Raw genomic sequence first — 27,896 nt, forward strand, 5'->3', positions numbered from 1 at the left:
ACATTCCCTTTAAACTCACTGGGATCTGTTCTGAGTACCACATTCCCTTTAAACTCACTGGGATCTGTTCTGAGTACCACATTCTCTTTAAACTCACTGGGATCTGTTCTGAGTACCACATTCCCTTTAAACTCACTGGGATCTGTTCTGAGTACCACATTCTCTTTGTACCACATTCCCTTTAAACTCACTGGGATCTGTTCTGAGTACCACATTCTCTTTAAGCTCACTGGGATCTGTTCTGAGTACCACATTCTCTTTAAACTCACTGGGATCTGTTCTGAGTACCACATTCTCTTTAAACTCACTGGGATCTGTTCTGAGTACCACATTCCCTTTAAGCTCACTGGGATCTGTTCTGAGTACCACATTCCCTTTGTACCACATTCTCTTTAAACTCACTGGGATCTGTTCTGAGTACCACATTCTCTTTAAACTCACTGGGATCTGTTCTGAGTACCACATTCTCTTTAAATTCACTGGGATCTGTTCTGAGTACCACATTCCCTTTAAACTCACTGGGATCTGTTCTGAGTACCACATTCTCTTTAAACTCACTGGGATCTGTTCTGAGTACCACATTCTCTTTAAACTCACTGGGATCTGTTCTGAGTACCACATTCCCTTTAAACTCACTGGGATCTGTTCTGAGTACCACATCCTCTTTAAACTCACTGGGATCTGTTCTGAGTACCACATTCTCTTTAAACTCACTGTGATCTGTTCTGAGTTCCACATTCTCTTTAAACTCACTGGGATCTGTTCTGAGTACCACATTCTCTTTAAACTCACTGGGTTCTGTTCTGAGTACCACATTCCCTTTAAACTCACTGGGATCTGTTCTGAGTACCACATTCCCTTTAAACTCACTGGGATTTGTTCTGAGTACCACATTCCCTTTAAACTCACTGGGATCTGTTCTGTGTACCACATTCTCTTTAAACTCACTGGGATCTGTTCTGAGTACCACATTCCCTTTAAACTCACTGGGATCTGTTCTGAGTACCACATTCCCTTTAAACCTACTGGGATCTGTTCTGAGTACCACATTCCCTTTAAACTCACTGGGATCTGTTCTGAGTACCACATTCCCTTTAAACTCACTGGGATCTGTTCTGAGTACCACATTCCCTTTAAACTCACTGGGATCTGTTCTGAGTACCACATTCTCTTTAAACTCACTTGGATCTGTTCTGAGTACCACATTCCCTTTAAACTCACTGGGATCTGTTCTGAGTACCACATTCTCTTTAAACTCACTGGGATCTGTTCTGAGTACCACATTCCCTTTAAACTCACTGGGATCTGTTCTGAGTACCACATTCCCTTTAAGCTCACTGGGATCTGTTCTGAGTACCACATTCCCTTTAAACTCACTGGGATCTGTTCTGAGTACCACATTCCCTTTAAACTCACTGGGATCTGTTCTGAGTACCACATTCCCTTTAAGCTCACTGGGATCTGTTCTGAGTACCACATTCCCTTTAAGCTCACTGGGATCTGTTCTGAGTACCACATTCCCTTTAAGCTCACTGGGATCTGTTCTGAGTACCACATTGCCTTTAAGCTCACTGGGATCTGTTCTGAGTACCACATTCCCTTTGTACCACATTCCCTTTAAACTCACTGGGATCTGTTCTGAGTACCACATTCCCTTTAAACTCACTGGGATCTGTTCTGAGTACCACATTCTCTTTAAACTCAGTGGGATCTGTTCTGAGTACCACATTCCCTTTAAACTCACTGGGATCTGTTCTGAGTACCACATTCTCTTTAAACTCACTGGGATCTGTTCTGAGTACCACATTCCCTTTAAACTCACTGGGATCTGTTCTGAGTACCACATTCTCTTTGTACCACATTCGCTTTAAACTCACTGGGATCTGTTCTGAGTACCACATTCCCTTGAAACTCACTGGGATCTGTTCTGAGTACCACATTCTCTTTGTACCACATTCCCTTTAAACTCACTGGGATCTGTTCTGAGTACCACATTCCCTTGAAACTCACTGGGATCTGTTCTGAGTACCACATTCTCTTTAAACTCACTGGGATCTGTTCTGAGTACCACATTCCCTTTAAACTCACTGGGATCTGTTCTGAGTACCACATTCTCTTTGTACCACATTCCCTTTAAACTCACTGGGATCTGTTCTGAGTACTACATTCCCTTTAAACTCACTGGGATCTGTTCTGAGTACCACATTCTCTTTGTACCACATTCCCTTTAAACTCACTGGGATCTGTTCTGAGTGCCACATTCCCTTTAAACTCACTGGGATCTGTTCTGAGTACCACATTCTCTTTAAACTCACTGGGATCTGTTCTGAGTACCACATTCTCTTTAAGCTCACTGGGATCTGTTCTGAGTACCACATTCCCTTTAAACTCACTGGGATCTGTTCTGAGTACCACATTCCCTTTAAACTCACTGGGATCTGTTCTGAGTACCACATTCACTTTAAACTCACTGGGATCTGTTCTGAGTACCACATTCTCTTTAAACTCACTGGGATCTGTTCTGAGTACCACATTCCCTTTAAACTCACTGGGATCTGTTCTGAGTACCACATTCTCTTTAAACTCACTGGGATCTGTTCTGAGTACCACATTCCCTTCAAGCTCACTGGGATCTGTTCTGAGTACCACATTCCCTTTAAACTCACTGGGATCTGTTCTGAGTACCACATTCCCTTTAAACTCACTGGGATCTGTTCTGAGTACCACATTCCCTTTAAGCTCACTGGGATCTGTTCTGAGTACCACATTCCCTTTAAACTCACTGGGATCTGTTCTGAGTACCACATTCCCTTTAAACTCACTGGGATCTGTTCTGAGTACCACATTCTCTTTAAACTCACTGGGATCTGTTCTGAGTACCACATTCCCTTTAAGCTCACTGGGATCTGTTCTGAGTACCACATTCTCTTTAAACTCACTGGGATCTGTTCTGTCTACCACATTCCCTTTGTACCACATTCCCTTTAAACTCACTGGGATCTGTTCTGAGTACCACATTCCCTTTAAACTCACTGGGATCTGTTCTGAGTACCACATTCCCTTTAAACTCACTGGGATCTGTTCTGAGTACCACATTCCCTTTAAGCTCACTGGGATCTGTTCTGAGTACCACATTCCCTTTAAGCTCACTGGGATCTGTTCTGAGTACCACATTCCCTTTAAGCTCACTGGGATCTGTTCTGAGTACCACATTCCCTTTAAGCTCACTGGGATCTGTTCTGAGTACCACATTCCCTTTAAACTCACTGGGATCTGTTCTGAGTACCACATTCTCTTTAAACTCACTGGGATCTGTTCTGAGTACCACATTCCCTTTAAACTCACTGGGATCTGTTCTGAGTACCACATTCCCTTTAAACTCACTTGGATCTGTTCTGAGTACCACATTCCCTTTAAACTCACTGGGATCTGTTCTGAGTACCACATTCCCTTTAAACTCACTGGGATCTGTTCTGAGTACCACATTCTCTTTAAACTCACTGGGATCTGTTCTGAGTACCACATTCCCTTTAAACTCACTGGGATCTGTTCTGAGTACCACATTCCCTTTAAACTCACTGGGATCTGTTCTGAGTACCACATTCTCTTTAAACTCACTGGGATCTGTTCTGAGTACCACATTCCCTTTAAACTCACTGGGATCTGTTCTGAGTACCACATTCTCTTTGTACCACATTCCCTTTAAACTCACTGGGATCTGTTCTGAGTACCACATTCTCTTTAAGCTCACTGGGATCTGTTCTGAGTACCACATTCTCTTTAAACTCACTGGGATCTGTTCTGAGTACCACATTCTCTTTAAACTCACTGGGATCTGTTCTGAGTACCACATTCCCTTTAAGCTCACTGGGATCTGTTCTGAGTACCACATTCCCTTTGTACCACATTCTCTTTAAACTCACTGGGATCTGTTCTGAGTACCACATTCTCTTTAAACTCACTGGGATCTGTTCTGAGTACCACATTCTCTTTAAATTCACTGGGATCTGTTCTGAGTACCACATTCCCTTTAAACTCACTGGGATCTGTTCTGAGTACCACATTCTCTTTAAACTCACTGGGATCTGTTCTGAGTACCACATTCTCTTTAAACTCACTGGGATCTGTTCTGAGTACCACATTCCCTTTAAACTCACTGGGATCTGTTCTGAGTACCACATCCTCTTTAAACTCACTGGGATCTGTTCTGAGTACCACATTCTCTTTAAACTCACTGTGATCTGTTCTGAGTACCACATTCTCTTTAAACTCACTGGGATCTGTTCTGAGTACCACATTCTCTTTAAACTCACTGGGTTCTGTTCTGAGTACCACATTCCCTTTAAACTCACTGGGATCTGTTCTGAGTACCACATTCCCTTTAAACTCACTGGGATTTGTTCTGAGTACCACATTCCCTTTAAACTCACTGGGATCTGTTCTGTGTACCACATTCTCTTTAAACTCACTGGGATCTGTTCTGAGTACCACATTCCCTTTAAACTCACTGGGATCTGTTCTGAGTACCACATTCCCTTTAAACCTACTGGGATCTGTTCTGAGTACCACATTCCCTTTAAACTCACTGGGATCTGTTCTGAGTACCACATTCCCTTTAAACTCACTGGGATCTGTTCTGAGTACCACATTCCCTTTAAACTCACTGGGATCTGTTCTGAGTACCACATTCTCTTTAAACTCACTTGGATCTGTTCTGAGTACCACATTCCCTTTAAACTCACTGGGATCTGTTCTGAGTACCACATTCTCTTTAAACTGACTTGGATCTGTTCTGAGTACCACATTCCCTTTAAACTCACTGGGATCTGTTCTGAGTACCACATTCTCTTTAAACTCACTGGGGTCCTTTTACGCACATTGAGATCAGTCTTCTGTACTCCAGTGTTCCTTATCAACCCATGCTCACATTAAACATATTGGAGAACTGTTTATTATCTTGGTAGAGAGAAGGACAGGCATGAGTGATTAATGTGCCAGGTTTTTGAAATTTTAGAAAAGATAGAGAAGGTGGTCGGGGGGGGGGGGTGCACTACTAATCAGGGACAATATCACAACTGCACTTGGAAGAGACATAATGGAGGGGTTAGACACAATCTATTTGGGTGGAATTCCGGAATAGAAAATCACACTGATGGGATTGTACTACTGACCCCTAATAGTCACCAGGACAGTGAGGAACAGATATCTAATCAGATTAAGGAAAAGTGACAAGAGAGATTTATGAGGGTAGGGCAATGGATGTTGTCTACATGGATTTTAGAGAGGCATTTGACAAAGTCCTTCATGAGAGGTTAATCCAGAAGATTAAGATGCATGGGGTCTGTGGTGACTTAGTTGTTTGTATTCAGAACTGGCTTGTGCATTGAAGACAAGGTAATGATTGAGGGGACTTAATTGAGCTGGAGGTTTGTAATTAGTGGATCCACAGGGATCTGTGGTGGGACCTCTGCTGTTTGTGATGTATATAAATGAGCTGGATGAAAATGTAGATGGGGGGCAAATTTGTGGACAATACTAAGATTGGTGGAGTTGTGGATCTTGTAGAAGACTGGTACAGAATACATCATGATATCGATCAATTGCAGATATGGGCTGAGAAATGGCAGGACAAGCTCCTTAACAATGTTGCTGAGCATAGGGATCTTGGGATCCAAGTTCATAACTCCTTGTAAGTGGGGTCACAGGTTGATAAGGTGGATAAGAGGGCTTATGGAATGTTTGCATTTATTAGTCAAGGTACTGAGTTCAAAAGTCAGGAGGTTATGTTGCAACTTCTGGTTAGGCTACCTCTGGAGTACAGCGCACAGTTCTGGTTGCCCCTCTATAGGAAGGATATTGAGGCTTTGGAGAGGGTGCAGAAGAGGTTCGACAGGATACTGCCTGGTTTAGAGGGCATGTGCTATCAGGAGAGGATGAATAAACTCTGGTTGTTTACTCTGGAGTGCCAGAGGCTGAGGAGAGATCTGATAGAGGTTTACAAGATTATGAAAGGCATAGATAGAGTGGACAGAGAGTATCTGTTGCCCACGGTTGAAATATCTAAGACCGGAGGGCATGCATTGAAGGTGAGAGGGGGTAGGGTAAGGGGGGATGTGAGGGGAAAGCCTGGAATGCACTGCCTGGTATGGTGGTAGAGGCAAATCCATTAGAGGCTTTTGAGACACGATTGGATAGGCACATGGATATAAGGAAGATGGAGGGGAATGGACTTGTTGTAGGTAGGAGGGATTAATGTTTGGGTGTACTTGATTTGGTATGGTAAAACATTGTGGGCCAAATGGCCTGTTCCTGTGCTGTACTGTTTTGTGTTCTATCTTCTCTTTAAACTCAGAGGCTCCTTAGAAAATTTATCATACTATTGTGTAACATCTAAAAAAAAAGTGAAGTAAAAATGTGTAAGAATATGAAAGTATATTATCCAGCAGTCCAGAAAATCTGCAAATCTGGCACCACCAAAGGCATCTGATTTTTAGAGTTTTTTTTGTATCAGTCATATATCTGATCAATAGGTCAAATTTCTACCCAAGAAACCCCTTGCCAGGGTCTTGTTGAATAACTATCCTCAGGTCCTGGAAATTTGTGCTATGTTGCAGGAATGTCCCACTGTGACCCTCACCCTGAACTAGGATGATCACATCATTTTCCAGCACCGCTTGCTCCACCCTCTGTCTTTTAATGATCAAAATGAATCCTGCAGCAAAGCTGGAAGGAATAAAGAAAGGCAAAATGATCAAACTGAGAATGCTTTCTTTCTTCTTTCATGTTCTCTTTTATGTTTCACTATTGCATTCTCTTCAACCAGTGCCATCTTCTTTACGGAAGGCAAAATCCTTTCAAAACAGATTGAAAAACTGAGTTGAGCTCTGAGCCTCGTCTTGTCTTGGCATTGTGGCACTGTTGCCTCAGAGGTCCAGGGACTGGGGCTCACCACTCACCTCAGTGCTGTCTATGAGAAGTTTGTTTGTTCTCCCTGTGAATCCACAGCTGTCTTTGAGCGTTTCAGTTTCCTGCCTCATCCCAGACTCGTGTAAGTCACCATTTAGTGTCAGCTAATATTGAAAAGAGTGTCACTCACAATTCAAAGCTCAAGGCTTTCTCAAAGGAAATTAGTGATGGACTCGAAGAAATTCTGAATGGATAGCAAGCTGTTCCCAGCACATTTTTAAGTTGTGTCGGTTGTTAATGCAAACAATGCTTGTTACTTTTGTTTCAATGTCCTATAAATGGATCTGAAATCTGAAATCTGGAAAAGGATTAAATCTGGATCCTTTCCCTTTCTTTTACAGTGGAAAAAATTCAGGCAATGTTCACCATTCTCCAAGCTTTTGGCACCATTCCAACTCCACAGAACAACCACACCACTCGATTCTCAATGGTGGCATCAGTGGATTTTGATCAGCTGGGGCGAGTTTCAGCGGCTCACCTTCAGGTACAACAAAGTCAAAGTCAAGTTTAGTGTCATATGCATAAATGCATTATTATAATGTTCCTCTTTAAAGAAGGTGCAGAGATTTACAGGATGCTGCCTAGATTAGAGAACATGTCCTGTGATGATAGGTTGATGAACGAGGACTTTTCGCTTTGGAGTAAAGGAAAATGAGAGATGTGTTGATCAAGGTTTAGAAGATGATACGAGGCTTAGATCAAGTGACTTTTCCCCAGACTTTTTCCCCAGAATTGTGAGACTTTTCCCCAGGGCAGAATACAAGGGGGCATAAATTTAATGTGATTGGAGTAAAGTATGGGGGAATGTCAGAAGTAAGATTTTCACACAGAGATTGGTGGATGACCTGGTACTGTGGTAGGTTGAGATCAAAGGCTGAGCTGTGGGGAAGTTTCCTGATTCTTCTCCCACTAAATGTAAACCTTAGAGATCCTTGGTGAGTCCTCACTTGGAGTACTGTGAGCAGTTTTGGGCCCCTCATCTAAGAAAGGATGTGCTGACTCTGGAGAGTGTTCAAAGGAGGTTCTAAAGAAATTCTGGGATTGAAAGGCTTACCATATGAGGCCTGTACTCACTAGAGTTTAAAAGAATAGGGGTTGGGGGAGGGAATTTCATTCATACTTATCGAATGTTGATAGGCTGAGTGGACGTGAAGGGGACGTTTCCTATGGTGGGAGAGTCTAAGACTAGAGGACAGTTTTTGTACTGTGTCATGTAACATCATGGTCCTGAAAAACGTTGTCTCATTTTTACTATGTACTGTACATAGCAGGTATGGTTGAAATGACAATAAGAGTGATGACTTGACTTGACTTGATTTGACACCCTCAGAGTAGAGGGACATCCACTTAGAATGGAGATGAGGAGGAATTCTTTTAGCCAATGAGTGGTGAATCTGTGGAATTTGTTGCCAAGGCAGCTGTGGGGGCCAGTCTTTGGGTATTTTTAAGGCAGAGGTTAATATATTCTTGATTGGTCAAGGCATGAAGGGATATGGGGAGAAGGCAGGAGACTGGGGCTGAGAAGGAAATGGATCAGCCAGGATGAAAAGGCAGAACAGATTGGATGGGCCAAATAGTCTCATTCTGCTCCTATATTTTATGGTCTTATGGAGAAATGGATATTTTGATACCACTGACCTTTGGGATTCTAATATGATTTTCCCCTTTTCTCTGGGTGATACTTGCTTCCTGTTTTACAACATTTGCTATCTTCACCGGGAAATACCTTCTTATTCATCTCTCTGCCTTTTGCCTGCTTCCTTAAGTGCCAGGGAGTCTTGTGGGGAAGGGTCTCCTCACGTTCACCTCTGTCCCTCACTAAATGGTGATGCTGGTGAAGTTAAGGTTGTGACTTTCTAGATATCACGTGACCTTGCGGCTTGACACCTATAAATGCACATGCTTCCTACTTTGCTTTCTTGCTGATATTTTTTCTTTGTGTTGCAGACCATGTTGCTGGAACGAATCCACGCAATTCAGCAGCCAAACCTTGAGAGAACATTTAACGTCTTTTACCAGATGTTGGCTGGCTTGGACCTGTCATTGAGGTAGTGAGCAAACCTATGTAGAGCTGTCTCCTTCCTATCCTACATTCTACAACCACTGCACTGCCATAATAGAGGAGATTTACGAGGGTCTCAGTGGCAGGGGCCAGATCGGTTGTGATTTTATTCACTGGAATGAGGGGTGATATTACCAAGGTGTATAAAATCATGAGGGTGGACGTAGGGTGACCACACAAAGTATTTTTTCCCCCTAGGGCTGGGGAGTAAAGAATTAGAGGGCCAGTGAGAGGGGAGAGATTTACTCTGAACCTGATGGGCAGCTTTTTCACCCAGGACAGTGTGAGAGAGGACTTTCAGAGGGAGTGGTTGAGGCATGTTGTACTGCATTCACTGAGGTGTTGTAGCATCAACTAGACAGTCAGCCAAACTCCATTCAAAAATATCATGAGAGCCTCTTAGCTCCTTGCTTTATTGCAGACTCAAAGGTATGACAGAGTGAATAAGGAGTGAAAGAGCAATGCTTCTGCTGGGGAAACAACAGGACAGCTTTAGATAGAAACTTCTTTTGCTCCTAACATAAACCTCTGGCCTACCGCCAGCCAATGTGCTTTTCTAATAAAAGCTGAATGTACCTAATCACATAGAAAAACATAATGGATTTCTCCAAAGGGCAGAACACACATACATTAACAATATTTAAATGACACTGGGTAGTGACATAGATAGGGAAAGTTTAGGTAGATATGGGACAATCACAGGTAGAAGTGGCCAGCTTAGGTAGGATGTCATGGACCAGTTAGGCCCAAGGGCCTGTTTCCATGCTGAATGACTGTATGATCCAGAATGTGAGAGAGGTTAGCGAGAGGAAGAATAAAGGACAGGTGGGTACTACACGGTTCCAGAATATTAAGTGTGTAGTAGAGAAAGGTGAGGCAGAACAAGTGATAAGGAGGACACATGTACAGAGGGATAGTCTGACGGAACATGAAGTTAAATGTGTTGAAAGAATAAGTAAATTTAGCAAGGACAACAAAATTCTAGGGGCGTATAGCCCGATGGGAGTTCGGGGAGCTGGGTTAAGCACAATAGGCAGCGATTCAAACAGAGAGAGGAGAAATGGGTTAAAAATTCTATATCTGAATTTACGAAGTGTCAGAAATAAGGCGGATGAGCTTGAAGCTCAGGTGCGAATGGGTAACTATGATGTTGTTGAGATAACGGAGACATGGCTGCAGGGAGATCAGACCTGGGAAATGAATGTACAAGTGTATACGTGGACATGTGGGCAGATGTGGACACGTGGACAGAAATGTGGGCAGAGGGGGTGCAGTGGCCCTGTTGGTGAGGAATGAGATTCAGTCCTTTGCAAGGGGGGACATAGGGTCAGGAGAAGTAGAGTCTGTGTGGATAGAACTGAGGAACAGTAAGGGCAAAAGGACCCAAATGGGTGTTGTCTACAGGCCACCAAACAGTAGCATGGATATTGGGTGCAAGTTGAATAGGGAGTTAACATTGGCATGTGGCAAAGGTAATGTCGCAGTAGTTATGGGGGATTTCAACATGCAGGTGAACTGGGAGAATCAGGTTGGTGCTGGACCCCAGGATAAGGAGTTTGTAGAGTGCCTACGGGATGCATTCTTGGAACAGCTTGTACGAGAGCCGACCAGGGACAAGGCTATTCTGGATTTAGTGTTATGTAATGAACAGGATTTGATAAGCGATCTTGAAGTAAAGGAGCCATTAGGAGGTAGTGATCATAATATGATAAGTTTTTATCTGCAATTTGAGAAGGATAAGGGCAGCTCGGAGGTGTCAGTGTTGCAGTTGAACAGGGGAAACTATGGAGCCATGAGGGAGGAGCTGGCCAAAGTTGACTGGACGGATAGCCTAGCAGAAAAGACAGTGGAACAGCAATGGCAGGTATTCTTGGGAATAATGCACAAGGAGCAAAATCAGTTCATCCCCCGGAGAAGGAAGGATTCAAAGGGGGGAAAGGGGCCACAGTGGTTGACAAAGGAAGTCAGAGATTGCATAGCATTAAAAAAAAAAGGAAGTATGACAGAGCTAAGGTGAGTGGGAGGACAGATGATTGGGAAATTTTTAAGGAACAACTGAACTTAACTAAAAAGGCAATACCGGGAGAAAAAATGAGGTACGAACGCAAGCTAGCCAGGAATATAAAGGAAGATAGCAAAAGCTTTTTTAGGTATGTGAAGAGAAAGAAGATAGTTAAGAACAATGTTGGGCCTTTGAAGAATGAATTGGGTGAAATAGTTATGGGAAACAGAGAAATGGCAGAAGAATTTAATGAGTACTTTAGATCTGTTTTCACTAAGGAAGACACAAGCAATCTCCCAGATGAATGGATGGGCCAAGGACATAGGGTAACAGAGGAAATGAAACAGATTGACATTAGGAAGGAAATGTTGATGAGTAGACTGATGGGACTGAAGGCTGACAAATCCCCAGGTCCAGATGGTCTGCATCCTAGGGTACTAAAGGAGGTGGCCCTGGAAATTGCGGTTGCATTGGTAATCATTTTCCAATGTTCCTTAGATTCAGGATCAGTTCCTGAGGATTGGAGAATGGCTAATGTTATCCCACTTTTTAAGAAAGGAGGGAGGGAGAAAACAGAGAACTATCGACCTGTCAGCCTGACATCGGTGGTGGGGAAGATGCTAGAGTCCATTATTAAGGATGAAATAGTGGCATATCTAAATAGCAGTGATAATATTGGGCCGAGCCAGCATGGATTTACCAAGGGTAAATCATGCTTGACTGATCTATTGGAGTTTTTCGAGGATGTAACCAGGAAGTTAGACAAGGGAGATCCAGTGGATATAGTGTACCTCAATTTTCAGAAGGCATTTGATAAGGTCCCACATAGGAGATTGGTGGGTAAAATCAAAGCTCAGGGCATCGGGGGGAAGACATTGACATGGATAGAAAACTGGTTGGCAGATAGAAAGCAAAGGGTAGCGGTGAATGGGTGTTTCTCGGAATGGCAGGTGGTGACTAGTGGGGTGCCACAGGGTTCAGTATTGGGACCACAGCTGTTTACAATTTACGTTAACGATTTGGATGAAGGCATAGAAAATAACATCAGCAAATTTGCTGATGATACTAAGCTGGGTGGCAGTGTGACATGTGATGAGGATGTTAGGAGAATTCAGGGTGACTTGGATAGGCTGGGTGAGTGGACAGATACTTGGCAGATGGCGTTTAATGTGAATAAGTGTGAGGTTATCCACTTTGGGAGTAAGAACAGGAAGGCAGATTATTATCTGAACTGTATAGAGTTGGGTAAGGGAGTAATACAAAGAGATCTCGGAGTCCTTGTTCATCAGTCACTGAAAGTGAATGAGCAAGTGCAGCAGGCAGTGAAGAAGGCTAATGGAATGTTGGCCTTTATTACAAAGGGAATTGAGTACAAGAGCAAGGAAATCCTCTTGCATTTGTACAGAGCCCTGGTGAGACCACACCTGGAGTATTGTGTACAGTTCTGGTCTCCAGGGTTAAGGAAGGACATCCTGGCTGTAGAGGAAGTGCAGCGTAGATTCACGAGGTTAATTCCTGGGATGTCTGGACTGTCTTACGCAGAGAGGTTAGAAAGACTGGGCTTGTACACGCTGGAATTAAGAAGGTTGAGAGGGGATCTGATTGAAACATATAAGATTATTAAGGGATTGGACAAGATAGAGGCAGGAAATATGTTCCAGATGCTGGGAGAGTCCAGTACCAGAGAGCATGGTTTGAGAATAAGGGGTAGGTCATTTAGGACAGAGTTAAGGAAAAACTTCTTCTCCCAGAGAGTTGTGGGGGTCTGGACTGCACTGCCACGGAAGGTAGTGGAGGCTAATTCCCTGGATGCTTTCAAGAAGGAGCTAGATAGGTATCTTATGGATAGGGGAATCAAGGGATATGGAGACAAGGCAGGAACCGGGTATTGATAGTAGTTGATCAGCCATGATCTCAAAATGGCGGTGCAGGCTCAAAGGGCCAAATGGTCTACTTCTGCACCTATTGTCTATTGTCTATCATGGAAAACCTTATTTTCTTTTTATTCCACATTTCCTTTCAACCCACTGTGTCACAGAGCAATCCCATTCCTCACGACTCTTGGGTGTTTGGGGTGCCATGGTAGAGTAGCAGTTAGTGTGGCACTACTACTGTTGGGGGGGATCAGAGTTCAAAGTTCAATTCCAGCATCCCTGTAAGAAAATATGTACATCTGACCCATGTGCGTGTGTTTACTCAGGGTGCTCTGGTTTCCTCCCATAGTCCACAGACATACTGGTTAGTAAGTTAATTGGTCATTGTAAATTCTCCTGTGAATAGGCTAGGGTTAAATCAAGGGCTGCTGGGTGTTGTGGCTCAAAGGACTGGAAGGGTCTGTTTTGCACTGTGTCTCTAAATAGATAAATAACCTTTTTCTTTAAGAACATAAGGTCTAGGAGCAGGAGATGGCCATCCAGACCATCGAGCCTGCTCCACTATTCAATAAGATCATGGTTGATTTGGCCATGTACTCAGTTCATGGACTAACTTTTCCCCATCACTCTTAATTCCCGTGCTCTGCAAAATCTATTTGAGCCTTATATTTGTGAAATTTGTTGCACCTCCCAGTGGAAACAACTTTCCTGTCTCTATCTCATCTATCCCTTTTATAATGTTAGGTGTTTCTCTGAGATCCTCTCTCCTTCTGAACTCCAGTGAGTCCAACACAGGAGCCTCAGGAATCACATCACCAGGTTCAGGAACAGTTATTACCCCTCAACCATCAGGCTCCTGAAGCAAAGGGGATAACTTCACTCAACTTCACTTGTCCCACCACTGAAATGTTCCCACAACAAATGGACTCACTTTCAAGCACTCTTCATCTCACATTCTCGAGATTTATTGCTTATTTATGCATTCATATTATTTTTTTCATTTGTACAGTTTGTTGTCATTTGCATGTTGGTTATCCTCTCTGTTGGTAGAGTCCTTCATTGATTCTATTATGGTTATTGGATTTATTGAGTATGCCTGAAAGAAGATGAATCTCAGGGTTATATATGGTGATATATGTGTATCTTGATAATAAATTTACTTTAACTTGGTATAGTTCCAGGTGATTCTATCTCTACCCATGGGTTAACCCCTTCATCTCTGGAATTAACATGGTGAACCTTCATTGCACTCCCTCCAAACCCAGTATGTCTTTCCCCAAGTCAGGAGATCTCAGTTGTGAATGTTTTCGACTTTCTTTCAGAGGTGAGGCCTCAGACACCAGTAGATCTGACCGGGCTGATAGTTTCTGATTAAAATAACTTCTGTATAAAAGAAAAATGGAGGGCTATGTGGGAGGGAGGAGTTACATTGATCTTCGAGTAGCTTAAAAGATTGGCACAATATTATGGCTTGTACTGTGCTGTGGTGTTCTGTGTTTGAAAGTGTGCAGTGGCTATGGAGAATACATTGAGTGGGAAGATCCAAAACACACACGCACACACACACACGCACGCACGCACGCACGCACACACACATACATACTCTCTCTCTCTCCACTCCCTTTGCAATTTTTGCTCATTTCTTTCTCAATTCCTGCTAAAACACTGTTTACATTTACATTTACATCATTTATTATTATATTGTAATTTGCCCTTTACTGTGCCTGTTGTCTTGATTATTAATTATTGTACTGTCTTGCACTGTTTTGTGTACTTTATGTAGTCCCGTGTAGGTCTGAAGTCTAATGTAGTTTTGTGTTGTTTCAGGTAGTCTAGTATAATTTTATGTTGTTTCATGTAGCACCATGGTCCTGGAGGAACATTGTCCTGTTTTTACTGTGTACTGTGCCAGCAGTTATGGTTGAAATGACAATAAAAAGCGACTTGACTTGACTTGAGCTGAATAGTAGGTCTGTTCAATAATGAAAATTTAGGACAGGAATCCAAACTCGAATCAGAATCAGACTTATTATCGTGGTCATGTGTGGTGAAATTTGGTATTTTGTGGCAGCAGTATATTGTAGTAAATTAACATGTTATAATAAGAAATATAAAAGAAGTAGTGCAGAAAGAGAGCAAAAATTAGATAGCTTTCATGGATTATGAGCCAATCAGAAATGTGATGGCAGAGAGTATGAAGCTGTTCCTAAAATATTGAGTGTGTGTCCCTCCTTTCTGATGGTAGTATTCAGAAGAAGACATCTCCTGTTTGGTAATAGTCCTTCACGATGGATGTGGCCTACTTGAGGTATCATCTTTTGAAGACGTCCTCGATGTTGGGGAGGCTAATGCCCATGATGGAGCTGAGTTTACAACTTTCTGCAGCCTTTCAGATGCAAAAAGATTTGGGAGTCCTTGTGCAGAACACCTTGAAGGTTAACTTGTAGGTCGAGGTGGTGGTGAGGAAGGCAAATGCAATGTTAGCATTCATTTCAAGAGGTCTAGAATACACAAACAAGGATGTGAGCTGAGGTTTTAGAAGGCACTGGTGAGGCCTCACCTTGAGTATTGTGAGCAGTTTTGGACTTCTCACCTAAGAACATATGTGCTGCCATTGGAGAGGGTTTACAGGAGGTTCACAAGGATGATTCCGTGAATGAAAGGATTATCATACGAGGAACATTTGATAGTTCTGGGTCTGTACTCGCTGGAATTTAGGATGGGGAGGGGTTCTCATTGAAACCTTTTGAATGTTGAAGGCCTAGACAGAGTGGATGTGTTTCCCATGGTGGGACAAGAGGGAACAACCTCAGGACAGAGGTGCGTCCATTTAAAACAGAGATGTGGAGAAATTTTTTCAGCCAGAAGGTGGTGAATTTGCGGAATTTATTACCACAGGCAGCGGTGGAGGCCAGGTCATTGGGTGTATTTAAGGCAAAGCTTGATAGGTTCTAGATTGAACACAGCATCAAAGGTTACGGGGTTGAGGTGGAATAAAAGGATCAGCCATGATTGAATGGCGGTGAAGACTCAATGGGCCAAATGGCCTAATTCTGCTCCTATGTCTTATGGTCTTTTTCCAACCCTGTGCAGTAGCTCCTCCCCTCCATACCAATAAGTAATGCAACCAGTCAGAATACTCTCCATGTAGATATTTACTAGATGATGATTACCAGTTCTTCTTCAACATGCCCTGTGATCAGAATGTTGAGCGAGGTTGTTAGTATTTATTGTATTGTTCCAGCGAAGGGAAGTCAAAAGGGAATATATTTCTAACCATCATACGCACCAAATTGTCCTCTAAGGCACAGACATTTTCTCTAGGCATTGCTTCCCTACTATCAATCCAGTTATTAATTTGTTCATTTTCCCTGTACAATGAGCGTGGAATTGTGAAATAACATGTTCTGAAATGGAATTAAAGTGCTTGTGTGGTAGTTGTCCAGTAGGCAGCAGTAGAAGGCAGCACTTTGTGAATCGGAAGTGAAGTTCTCTGGTTTTGACCTCAGTGGGGAAGTACCTTATCTCTGCTTTTGTATCACCATGCGCTTAACACACACAGCTCCTCTGTAAACCTATCCTTTCTTCAGCTTATATGCACTTAAACAGGAGGTACAAGAGCCTGAAGACACACACTTAATGTTTTAGGACCAATTTCTTTCCCTTTGCCATCAGATTTATGAACAGTCCATGAGCAATATCTCACTATTCCTCTTTTACTCTCTTTATCAATAAATTATATATGTATGATTTATAGATAAATCATGGAAAAGAGGACTATACTGTATGTACATGTATAGTATATACAGTAACATATATAGCAACTTAAAATTCAAAGTTCAAAATGAATTTTTTATCAAAGTGCATATATCACCATATAAAATTTGGAGATTCATTTTCTTGAATGTACTCAATAAATCAATAGAATAATAACCATAACATAATCAATGAAAGACTGTACAACTTTGGCATAATCATAAAAAATAAATAAGCAGTAAATATCAAGAACATGAGATGAAGTGTCCTTCAAAGTGAGTCCATGGGCTGTGGGAACAGTCCAGTGACCTGGTGAGTGAAGTTATCTTAAGTGGCTGTACCCCTTGACAATAAGTACTGCTGTTTGAGTACTGTTGGGGGGGGGGGGACAGCCTACCTGGGGAAAGCAACAGAGGCCGTGCGTCTGGCACAGAGTCTGTCCCTGTGGCTCAGAAGGGTAGGGAAAGAAAGAAGATGGCAGCAGTAATAGGGGACTCTATAGTTAGGGGGTCAGACAGGTGATTCTGTGGATGCAGGAAAGAAACATGGATGGTAGTTTGCCTCGCAGGTGCCAGGGTCCGGGATGTTTCTGATCATGTCCACGATATCCTGAAGTGGGAAGGAGAACAGCCAGAGGTTGTGGTACATATTGGTACCAACAACATAGGTAGGAAAAGGGAGGAGGTCCTGAAAACAGAATACAGGGAGTTAGGAAGGGAGTTGAGAAGCAGGACCTCAAAGGTAGTAATCTCATGATTACTGACTGTGCCATGTAACAGTGAGTTTAGGAATAGAGTGAGCAAGAGGATAAATGTATGTCTGAGGGATTGGAGCAGGGGGCAAGGATTCAGATTTCTGGATCATTAGGACCTCTTTTGGGCCAGGTGTGACCTGTACAAAAAGGACGGGTTGCACTTGAATCTGAGGGGGACAAATATCCTGCCAGGGAGGTTCGCCAAGGCTATTGGGGAGAGTTTAAACTAGAATTGTTGGGGGGTGGGAACCGAACTGAAGTGATGGTGGAAGGGGCAGTTGGCTCACAAATAGAAAAAGCTTGTAAACAGTGTGAGAGGGAGGATAGGCAGGTGATAGAGAAGGGATGTGCTCAGACTGATAGTTTGAGATGTGTCAATTTTAATGCAAGGAGTATCATGAACAAAGTGGATGAGCTTAGAGCGTAGATCAGTTGTGGCCAATACAGAGACTTGGATGGCTCAGGGCAGGAGTGGTTATTTTGAGTACCAGGCTTTAGATGTTTCAGAATGGAAAGGGGGGGAGGCAAAAGAGGTGGGGGCGTGGCACTGTTGATCAGAGAGAGTGTCACGGCTGCAGAAAAGAAGGAAGTCATAGAGGGATTGTCTACGGAGTCTCTGTGGGTGGATGTTAGGAACAGGAAGGGGTCAATAACTCCACTGGGTGTTTTTTATAGACCACCCAATAGTAACAGGGACATCGAGGAGCAGATAGGGAGACAGATTCTGGAAAGGTGTAATAATGACAAGGTTGTCATGGTGGGAGATTTTAATTTCCCAAGTATTGATTAGCATCTCCCTAGAACAAGGGGTTTAGATGGGGTGGAGTTTGTTAGGTGTGTTCAGGAAAGCTTCCTGACAATATGTAGATAAGCCTACAAGAGGACAGGCTGTACTTGATTTGGTATTGGGAAATGAACCTGGTCAGGTGTCAGATCTCTCAGTGGGAGAGCATTTTGGAGATAGTGATCACAATTCTATCTCCAAGTATGAAGTTATCAGGCAGGAATTTGGAAGCATAAATTGGGAACAGATGTTCTCAGGGAAATGTATGGCAGAAATGTGGCAAATGTTCAGGGGATATTTGCATGGAGTTCTGCATAGGTACGTTCCAATGAGACATGGAAATACTGGTAGGGTACAGGAACCGTGGTGTACAAGGGCTGTTGTAAATCTAGTCAAGAAGAAAAGAAAAGCTTATGAAAGGTAAAAAAACTAGGTAATGATAGAGATCTAGAAGATTATAAGGCTATGAGGAAGGAGCTTAAGAATTAAATTAGGAGAGCCAGAAGGGGCCATGAGAAGGCCTTGCCGAGCAGGATGAAGGAAAACCCCAGGGTATTCTACAAGTACATGAAGAGCAAATGGATAAGACATGAGAGAATAGGACCAATCAAGTATGACAGCGGAAAAGTGCATATGGAACCGGAGGAGATAGCAGAGGTACCTAATGAATACTTTGCTTCAGTATTCACTACGCCAAAAGGATCTTGGCAATTGTAAGGATGACTTGTAGTAGGCTGAAAAGCTTGAGAATGTAGATATTAAGAAAGAGGATGTGCTGGAGCTTTTGGAAAACATCAAGTTGGATAAGTCACTGGGACCGGACGGGATGTACCCCAGGCTACTGTGGAAGGCAAGGGAGGAGGTTGCTGAGCCTCTGGCAATGATCTTTGCATCATCAATGAGGATGGGAGAGGTTCCGGAGGATTGGAGGGTTTCAGATGTCGTTCCCTTATTAAAGAAAGGGAGTAGGGAGAGCCAGGGAAATTATAGACCATTTGGTCTTACTGCTGTGATTGGTAATTGATGGAGAAGATCCTGAGAGGCAGAGTTTATGAACATTTGGAGAGGCATAATATGATTAGGATTAGTCAGCATGACTTTGTCAAAGGCAGGTCATGCCTTATGAGCCTGATTGAATTTTTTGAGGATGTGACTAAACATATTAATGAAGGTAGAGTAGTAGATGTAGTGTATATGGATTTCAGCAAGGCATTTGATAAGGTACCCAGTGGAAGGCTTATTGAGAAAGCAAGGAGGCATGGGACCCAAGGGGCCATTGCTTTGTGGATCCAGAACTGGCATGCCCAAAGAAGGCAAAAAGTGGTTATAGACGGGTCATATTCTGCATGGAGGTCGGTGACCAGTGGTGTTCCTCAAGGATCTGTTCTGAGACCCCTCTTCATGATTTTTTTTAAATGACCTGGTTGAGGAATTGGTGGGATGGGTTAGTAAATTTGCTGATGACACAAAGATTGCAGGTGTTGTGGATAGTGTGGAGGGCTGTCAGAGGTTACAGCTGGACATTAATAGGATGCAAAACTGGGCTGAGAAGTGGCAGATGGCGTTCAACCTAGATAAGTGTGAGGTGGTTCATTTTGGTAGGTCAGATATGATGGCAGAATATAGTTTTAATGGTAAGACTCTTGGCAGTGTGGAGGATCAAAGGGATCTTGGGGTCCCAGTCCATAGGACGCTCAAAGCAGCTGCGCAGGTTGACTCTGTGGATAAGAAGGCATACGGTGCATTGGCCTTCATGAATCATGGAATTGAATTTAGGAGCCAAGAGGTAATGTTGCAGCTATATAAGACTCTGGTCAGACTCCACTTGGAGTACTGTGCTCAGTTCTGGTCACCTCACCACAGGAAGGATGTGGAAACTATAGAAATGGTGCAGAGGAGATTCATAAGGATGTTGCCTGGATTGGGGAGCACGCCTTATGAAAATAGGTTGAGTGAACTTCACCTTTTCTCCTTAGAGCGATGGAAGATGAGAGGTGACTTGATAGAGTTGTATAAGATGATGAGAGGCATTGATCATGTGGATAGTCAGAGGCTTTTTCCCAGGGCTGAAATTGCTAACACAAGAGGGCACAGTATTAAGGATCTTGGAAGTAGGTACAGAGGAGATGTCAGGGGTAAGTTTTTTACGCAGAGAGTGGTGAGTGCGTGGAATGGACTACTGGCGATGGTGGTGGAGGCAGATACAATATGGTCTTTTAAGAGACTCTTGGATAGGTACATGGAGCTTAGAAAAATAGAGGACTGTGGGTAACCCTAGGTAATTTCTAAAGTAAGTACGTGTTCAGCTCAGCATTGTGGGCTGAAGGGCCTGTAGTGTGCTGTAGGTTTTCTATGTCAATGTTTCTGTCTCTAAGCAAACACATAAGAGTCAGGTAGCACACAGATAGCCACATTTCAGGTGTGCACATGTATACATACATATGCTATGCACACATACAGACATCCATACGGTACATACACAGACTTGTCTCACCTCTCCTTAGAACTAAAATACCCTCTAATCTAGGCAACATCCTGGTGAACCTCTTCAGCACTCTCTCTGAGGCCTCAACATCCTTATTACAATCTGATGACTGGGACTGACACCTTCTACGTGAAGCCTAACCAAAGTTTCAGAGGCTCATATTAACAGAGAAAAGGTTCTTTGGCCCATCATGTCTGTACTATGCATCACATACTTACCTAATTGATTGCTGTCCTCCTCTCTCTCTTCACCAAAATGTCAAGAAATGCTGGGGTTTGTGCAGACACATCGAGGACAGAGTCACGCTTTATCCTGCTGGCTGGGATTTGAAGATCTACTGGGACTCCACATGTTCCTAACACAGACTGTTTCTATTCTTGCTCATAGGACAGAGCTACACTTGCACCATATGGCGGAGAACCAACTTTTTGGGATGGCAGCACTGACAAATGTAAGTGGAGCAGAGGCCACTCCATGTTAGGGTCAATAGTGCCCAAGGCAGGGTGGACTAGGGAGACCAGGATACCAACCAGGGATTGTCACTGACTTTTGGGCCAGCCTTTCATTCTGGAGTTGGTCAAATGATGCATGTGAACCCATCAATCTAACCCTTCCCTCCCACATAGCCCTCTCATGGAAGAAGGCTCCACAGAACCACGTTTGAGAAACCCTGCTCCAGAGTTCAGGTCACCTCTCAATGGACTGGATGTGATAGCACCTGGGAGCTTGCAGAGAAATGGAATTGGATCTGGAATTGGTTTATTATTGTCATAGGTGACAAGGTACACTGAAAAAATTGTCTCACACCCTCTTCATTCAGATTAAATTAGAACACAATGCACTGAGGTAGAACAAGGTAAAACTTTGCTTCAGTTAAATCAATGGCTAAAACCAGAGGGCATAATATTCAGGTGACTGGAGAAAAGTAAAGGAGAAATGTCCGAGGTAAGATGCTTACAAAGTGGTGGGTGCATGGAATGCCCTGCCAGGGGTGTTGGTAGAGGCGAAGACATTAGCAACATTTTAGATACTTTTGTGTAGGCAAATGGATCATAGAAAAATGGTTATGTAGGAGAGAGGGGTTAGATTGATCTTAGAGTAGGTTAAAAGGCTGGCACAGCATTGTGGGCCAAATAGCCTGCATTGAGCAGTAATGTTCTAATAACAGGATGCAGAATCAAGTGTAACAGCTACAGAGAATGGGCAGCGCATGCAGACACCGGACTCTGCAGCGCGGGCAGACACTACAATCTGTAGCGCGGGCAGACACTACAATCTGCAGTGCGGGCAGACACTACACTCTGCAGTGCGGGCAGACACTACACTCTGCAGTGCGGGCAGACACTACACTCTGCAGTGCGGGCAGACACTGGACTCTGCAGCGCGGGCAGACACTACACTCTGCAGCGCGGGCAGACACTACACTCTGCAGAGCGGACAGACACTACACTCTGCAGTGTGGGCAGACACTACACTCTGCAGCGTGGGCAGACACTACACTCTGCAGAGCGGGCAGACACTACACTCTGCAGAGCGGGCAGACACTACACTCTGCAGCGTGGGCAGACACTACACTCTGTAGCGTGGGCAGACACTACACTCTGCAGAGCGGGCAGACACTACACTCTGTAGTGTGGGCAGACACTACACTCTGCAGTGTGGGCAGACACTACACTCTGCAGAGCGGACAGACACTACACTCTGCAGTGTGGGCAGACACTACACTCTGCAGCACGGGCAGACACTACACTCTGCAGCGTGGGCAGACACTGGACTCTGCAGCGCGGGCAGACACTACACTCTGCAGAGCGGGCAGACACTACACTCTGCAGCGTGGGCAGACACTACACTCTGCAGCGTGGGCAGACACTACACTCTGCAGCGTGGGCAGACACTACACTCTGCAGCGTGGGCAGACACTGGACTCTGCAGCGTGGGCAGACACTACACTCTGCAGAGCGGGCAGACACTACACTCTGCAGAGCGGGCAGACACTACACTCTGCAGCGCGGGCAGACACTACACTCTGCAGAGCGGGCAGACACTACACTCTGCAGCGTGGGCAGACACTACACTCTGCAGCGTGGGCAGACACTGGACTCTGCAGCGTGGGCAGACACTACACTCTGCAGTGTGGGCAGACACTACACTCTGCAGCGTGGGCAGACACTACACTCTGCAGCGTGGGCAGACACTGGACTCTGCAGCGTGGGCAGACACTACACTCTGCAGCGTGGGCAGACACTACACTCTGCAGCGTGGGCAGACACTGGACTCTGCAGCGTGGGCAGACACTACACTCTGCAGTGTGGGCAGACACTACACTCTGCAGCGTGGGCAGACACTACACTCTGCAGCACGGGCAGACACTACACTCTGCAGCGTGGGCAGACACTGGACTCTGCAGCGTGGGCAGACACTACACTCTGCAGAGCGGGCAGACACTGGACTCTGCAGCGTGGGCAGACACTACACTCTGCAGTGCGGGCAGACACTACACTCTGCAGAGCGGGCAGACACTACACTCTGCAGCGTGGGCAGACACTACACTCTGCAGTGCGGGCAGACACTGGACTCTGCAGAGCGGGCAGACACTACACTCTGCAGTGCGGGCAGACACTACACTCTGCAGTGCGGGCAGACACTGGACTCTGCAGTGCGGGCAGACACTGGACTCTGCAGCGTGGGCAGACACTACACTCTGCAGTGCGGGCAGACACTACACTCTGCAGTGCGGGCAGACACTGGACTCTGCAGAGCGGGCAGACACTACACTCTGCAGCGTGGGCAGACACTACACTCTGCAGTGCGGACAGACACTACACTCTGCAGCGTGGGCAGACACTACACTCTGCAGTGCGGGCAGACACTACACTCTGCAGTGCGGGCAGACACTACACTCTGCAGAGCGGGCAGACACTACACTCTGCAGCGTGGGCAGACACTACACTCTGCAGTGCGGGCAGACACTGGACTCTGCAGAGCGGGCAGACACTACACTCTGCAGCGTGGGCAGACACTACACTCTGCAGTGCGGGCAGACACTACACTCTGCAGTGCGGGCAGACACTACACTCTGCAGCGTGGGCAGACACTACACTCTGCAGCGTGGGCAGACACTACACTCTGCAGTGCGGGCAGACACTGGACTCTGCAGAGCGGGCAGACACTACACTCTGCAGCGTGGGCAGACACTACACTCTGCAGTGCGGGCAGACACTACACTCTGCAGTGCGGGCAGACACTACACTCTGTAGCGTGGGCAGACACTACACTCTGTAGCGTGGGCAGACACTGGACTCTGCAGTGCGGGCAGACACTGGACTCTGTAGCGTGGGCAGACACTACACTCTGCAGTGCGGGCAGACACTGGACTCTGTAGCGTGGGCAGACACTACACTCTGCAGAGCGGGCAGACACTACACTCTGCAGTGTGGGCAGACACTACACTCTGCAGAGCGGGCAGACACTACACTCTGCAGCGTGGGCAGACACTACACTCTGCAGTGCGGGCAGACACTACACTCTGCAGAGCGGGCAGACACTACACTCTGCAGCGTGGGCAGACACTACACTCTGCAGAGCGGGCAGACACTACACTCTGCAGTGTGGGCAGACACTACACTCTGCAGAGCGGGCAGACACTACACTCTGCAGAGCGGGCAGACACTACACTCTGCAGCGTGGGCAGACACTACACTCTGCAGTGCGGGCAGACACTACACTCTGCAGAGCGGGCAGACACTACACTCTGCAGCGTGGGCAGACACTACACTCTGCAGAGCGGGCAGACACTACACTCTGCAGTGTGGGCAGACACTACACTCTGCAGAGCGGGCAGACACTACACTCTGCAGCGTGGGCAGACACTACACTCTGCAGTGCGGGCAGACACTACACTCTGTAGCGCGGGCAGACACTGGACTCTGTAGCGCGGGCAGACACTACACTCTGTAGTGCGGGCAGACACTGGACTCTGTAGCGTGGGCAGACACTGGACTCTGCAGAGCGGGCAGACACTGGACTCTGCAGCGCGGGCAGACACTACACTCTGCAGCGTGGGCAGACACTACACTCTGCAGCGTGGGCAGACACTACACTCTGCAGCGTGGGCAGACACTACACTCTGCAGCGCGGGCAGACACTACACTCTGCAGCGTGGGCAGACACTACACTCTGCAGCGTGGGCAGACACTACACTCTGCAGCGTGGGCAGACACTACACTCTGCAGTGCGGGCAGACACTACACTCTGCAGTGCGGGCAGACACTGGACTCTGCAGAGCGGGCAGACACTACACTCTGCAGCGTGGGCAGACACTACACTCTGCAGTGCGGGCAGACACTACACTCTGCAGTGCGGGCAGACACTGGACTCTGCAGCGTGGGCAGACACTACACTCTGTAGCGTGGGCAGACACTGGACTCTGCAGTGCGGGCAGACACTGGACTCTGTAGCGTGGGCAGACACTACACTCTGCAGTGCGGGCAGACACTGGACTCTGTAGCGTGGGCAGACACTACACTCTGCAGAGCGGGCAGACACTACACTCTGCAGTGCGGGCAGACACTACACTCTGCAGTGCGGGCAGACACTACACTCTGCAGTGCGGGCAGACACTGGACTCTGCAGCGTGGGCAGACACTACACTCTGCAGCGTGGGCAGACACTACACTCTGCAGTGCGGGCAGACACTACACTCTGCAGTGCGGGCAGACACTGGACTCTGCAGCGTGGGCAGACACTACACTCTGTAGCGTGGGCAGACACTGGACTCTGCAGTGCGGGCAGACACTGGACTCTGTAGCGTGGGCAGACACTACACTCTGCAGTGCGGGCAGACACTGGACTCTGTAGCGTGGGCAGACACTACACTCTGCAGAGCGGGCAGACACTACACTCTGCAGTGCGGGCAGACACTACACTCTGTAGCGCGGGCAGACACTACACTCTGCAGAGCGGGCAGACACTACACTCTGCAGCGTGGGCAGACACTGGACTCTGCAGTGCGGGCAGACACTGGACTCTGTAGCGTGGGCAGACACTACACTCTGCAGTGCGGGCAGACACTGGACTCTGTAGCGTGGGCAGACACTACACTCTGCAGAGCGGGCAGACACTACACTCTGCAGTGCGGGCAGACACTACAATCTGTAGCGCGGGCAGACACTACACTCTGCAGAGCGGGCAGACACTACACTCTGCAGCGTGGGCAGACACTACACTCTGCAGTGCGGGCAGACACTACACTCTGTAGCGCGGGCAGACACTGGACTCTGTAGCGCGGGCAGACACTACACTCTGTAGTGCGGGCAGACACTGGACTCTGTAGCGTGGGCAGACACTGGACTCTGCAGAGCGGGCAGACACTGGACTCTGCAGCGCGGGCAGACACTACACTCTGCAGCGTGGGCAGACACTACACTCTGCAGCGTGGGCAGACACTACACTCTGCAGCGTGGGCAGACACTACACTCTGCAGCGCGGGCAGACACTACACTCTGCAGCGCGGGCAGACACTACACTCTGCAGTGCGGGCAGACACTACACTCTGTAGCGCGGGCAGACACTGGACTCTGTAGCGCGGGCAGACACTACACTCTGTAGTGCGGGCAGACACTGGACTCTGTAGCGTGGGCAGACACTGGACTCTGCAGAGCGGGCAGACACTGGACTCTGCAGCGCGGGCAGACACTACACTCTGCAGCGCGGGCAGACACTGGACTCTGTAGCGTGGACAGACACTACATTCTGCAGCGCAGGCAGGCATTGGATCCTGCAGTGAGTGCTTGTCTTGCATACTTTTCATAGAGATCAGAAGTGTAAAGTGTAAAAGCTACCAAAAAAAAAAGCACAGTGCTGGCAAATGATAAAATGCAAGATCATAATGAGGTAGATTGTGAGGCCAAGAGTATCTGCAAGCAGACAGATGGAGAGTGGTACGTGTTTTCTTCTGTATCTTTTGCTTACTGGAAGATGGGAGAAGAGGAAATGGCCAGGGAGGGAGGGTGGGGTCTTTGATTATGTTGGGAGAGGGGAGAAAAGGGAATGTCTGGGGAGCGTGGTGTCTTTGACTATGCTGCGAGAGAGGGAAAAAGGGAATATCTGGTGTGGGTGGGTCATTGATTATGGTGGGAGAAGGGGTGAAGAGAGAATGTCTAGTGTGGGTGGGTCACTGATTATGGTGGGAGAAGGGGTGAAGAGAGGATGTCTAGTGAGGGTGGGTCACTGATTATGGTGGGAGAAGGGGTGAAGAGAGGATGTCTGGTGTGGGTGGGTCATTGATTATGGTGGGAGAAGGGATGAAGAGAGAATGTCTAGTGAGGGTGGGTCATTGATTATGGTGGGAGAAGGGATGAAGAGAGAATGTCTAGTGAGGGTGGGTCATTGATTATGGTGGGAGAAGGGGTGAAGAGAGAATGTCTAGTGAGGGTGGGTCATTGATTATGGTGGGAGAAGGGATGAAGAGAGAACGTCTAGTGAGGGTGGGTCATTGATTATGGTGGGAGAAGGGGTGAAGAGAGAATGTCTAGTGAGGGTGGGTCATTGATTATGGTGGGAGAAGGGGTGAAGAGAGGATGTCTGGTGTGGGTGGGTCACTGATTATGGTGGGAGAAGGGGTGAAGAGAGGATGTCTGGTGTGGGTGGGTCACTGATTATGGTGGGAGAAGGGGTGAAGAGAGGATGTCTAGTGAGGGTGGGTCACTGATTATGGTGGGAGAAGGGGTGAAGAGAGGATGTCTGGTGTGGGTGGGTCATTGATTATGGTGGGAGAAGGGGTGAAGAGAGGATGTCTAGTGAGGGTGGGTCATTGATTATGGTGGGAGAAGGGGTGAAGAGAGGATGTCTAGTGAGGGTGGGTCATTGATTATGGTGGGAGAAGGGGTGAAGAGAGGATGTCTAGTGAGGGTGGGTCATTGATTATGGTGGGAGAAGGGGTGAAGAGAGAATGTCTAGTGAGGGTGGGTCATTGATTATGGTGGGAGAAGGGGTGAAGAGAGGATGTCTAGTGAGGGTGGGTCATTGATTATGGTGGGAGAAGGGGTGAAGAGAGAATGTCTAGTGAGGGTGGGCCATTGATTATGGTGGGAGAAGGGGTGAAGAGAGAATGTCTAGTGAGGGTGGGTCATTGATTATGGTGGGAGAGGGGTGAAGAGAGAATGTCTAGTGAGGGTGGGTCATTGATTATGGTGGGAGAAGGGGTGAAGAGAGA

The 27,896-nt window shown here is 46.3% G+C and overlaps 1 protein-coding gene across 6 annotated transcripts in view; it reads left to right on the plus strand.

Annotated features, from left to right (window-relative positions):
* Nucleotides 1-27,896, plus strand: part of LOC140738519 (unconventional myosin-XVIIIb-like) — a 680,390-nt gene that overhangs the window by 224,763 nt on the left and 427,731 nt on the right. For all 6 annotated transcript variants that reach the window (XM_073065895.1, XM_073065893.1, XM_073065892.1 and 3 more), the window contains 3 exons: nucleotides 7,308-7,450; nucleotides 8,914-9,014; nucleotides 21,071-21,134. In XM_073065895.1, the coding sequence (XP_072921996.1) occupies nucleotides 7,308-7,450; nucleotides 8,914-9,014; nucleotides 21,071-21,134 (308 nt within the window). The remainder of the gene's footprint in view (nucleotides 1-7,307; nucleotides 7,451-8,913; nucleotides 9,015-21,070; nucleotides 21,135-27,896) is intronic.

This window comes from Hemitrygon akajei, chromosome 14, assembly GCF_048418815.1.
Source record: "Hemitrygon akajei chromosome 14, sHemAka1.3, whole genome shotgun sequence".
Taxonomy (NCBI): domain Eukaryota; kingdom Metazoa; phylum Chordata; class Chondrichthyes; order Myliobatiformes; family Dasyatidae; genus Hemitrygon; species Hemitrygon akajei.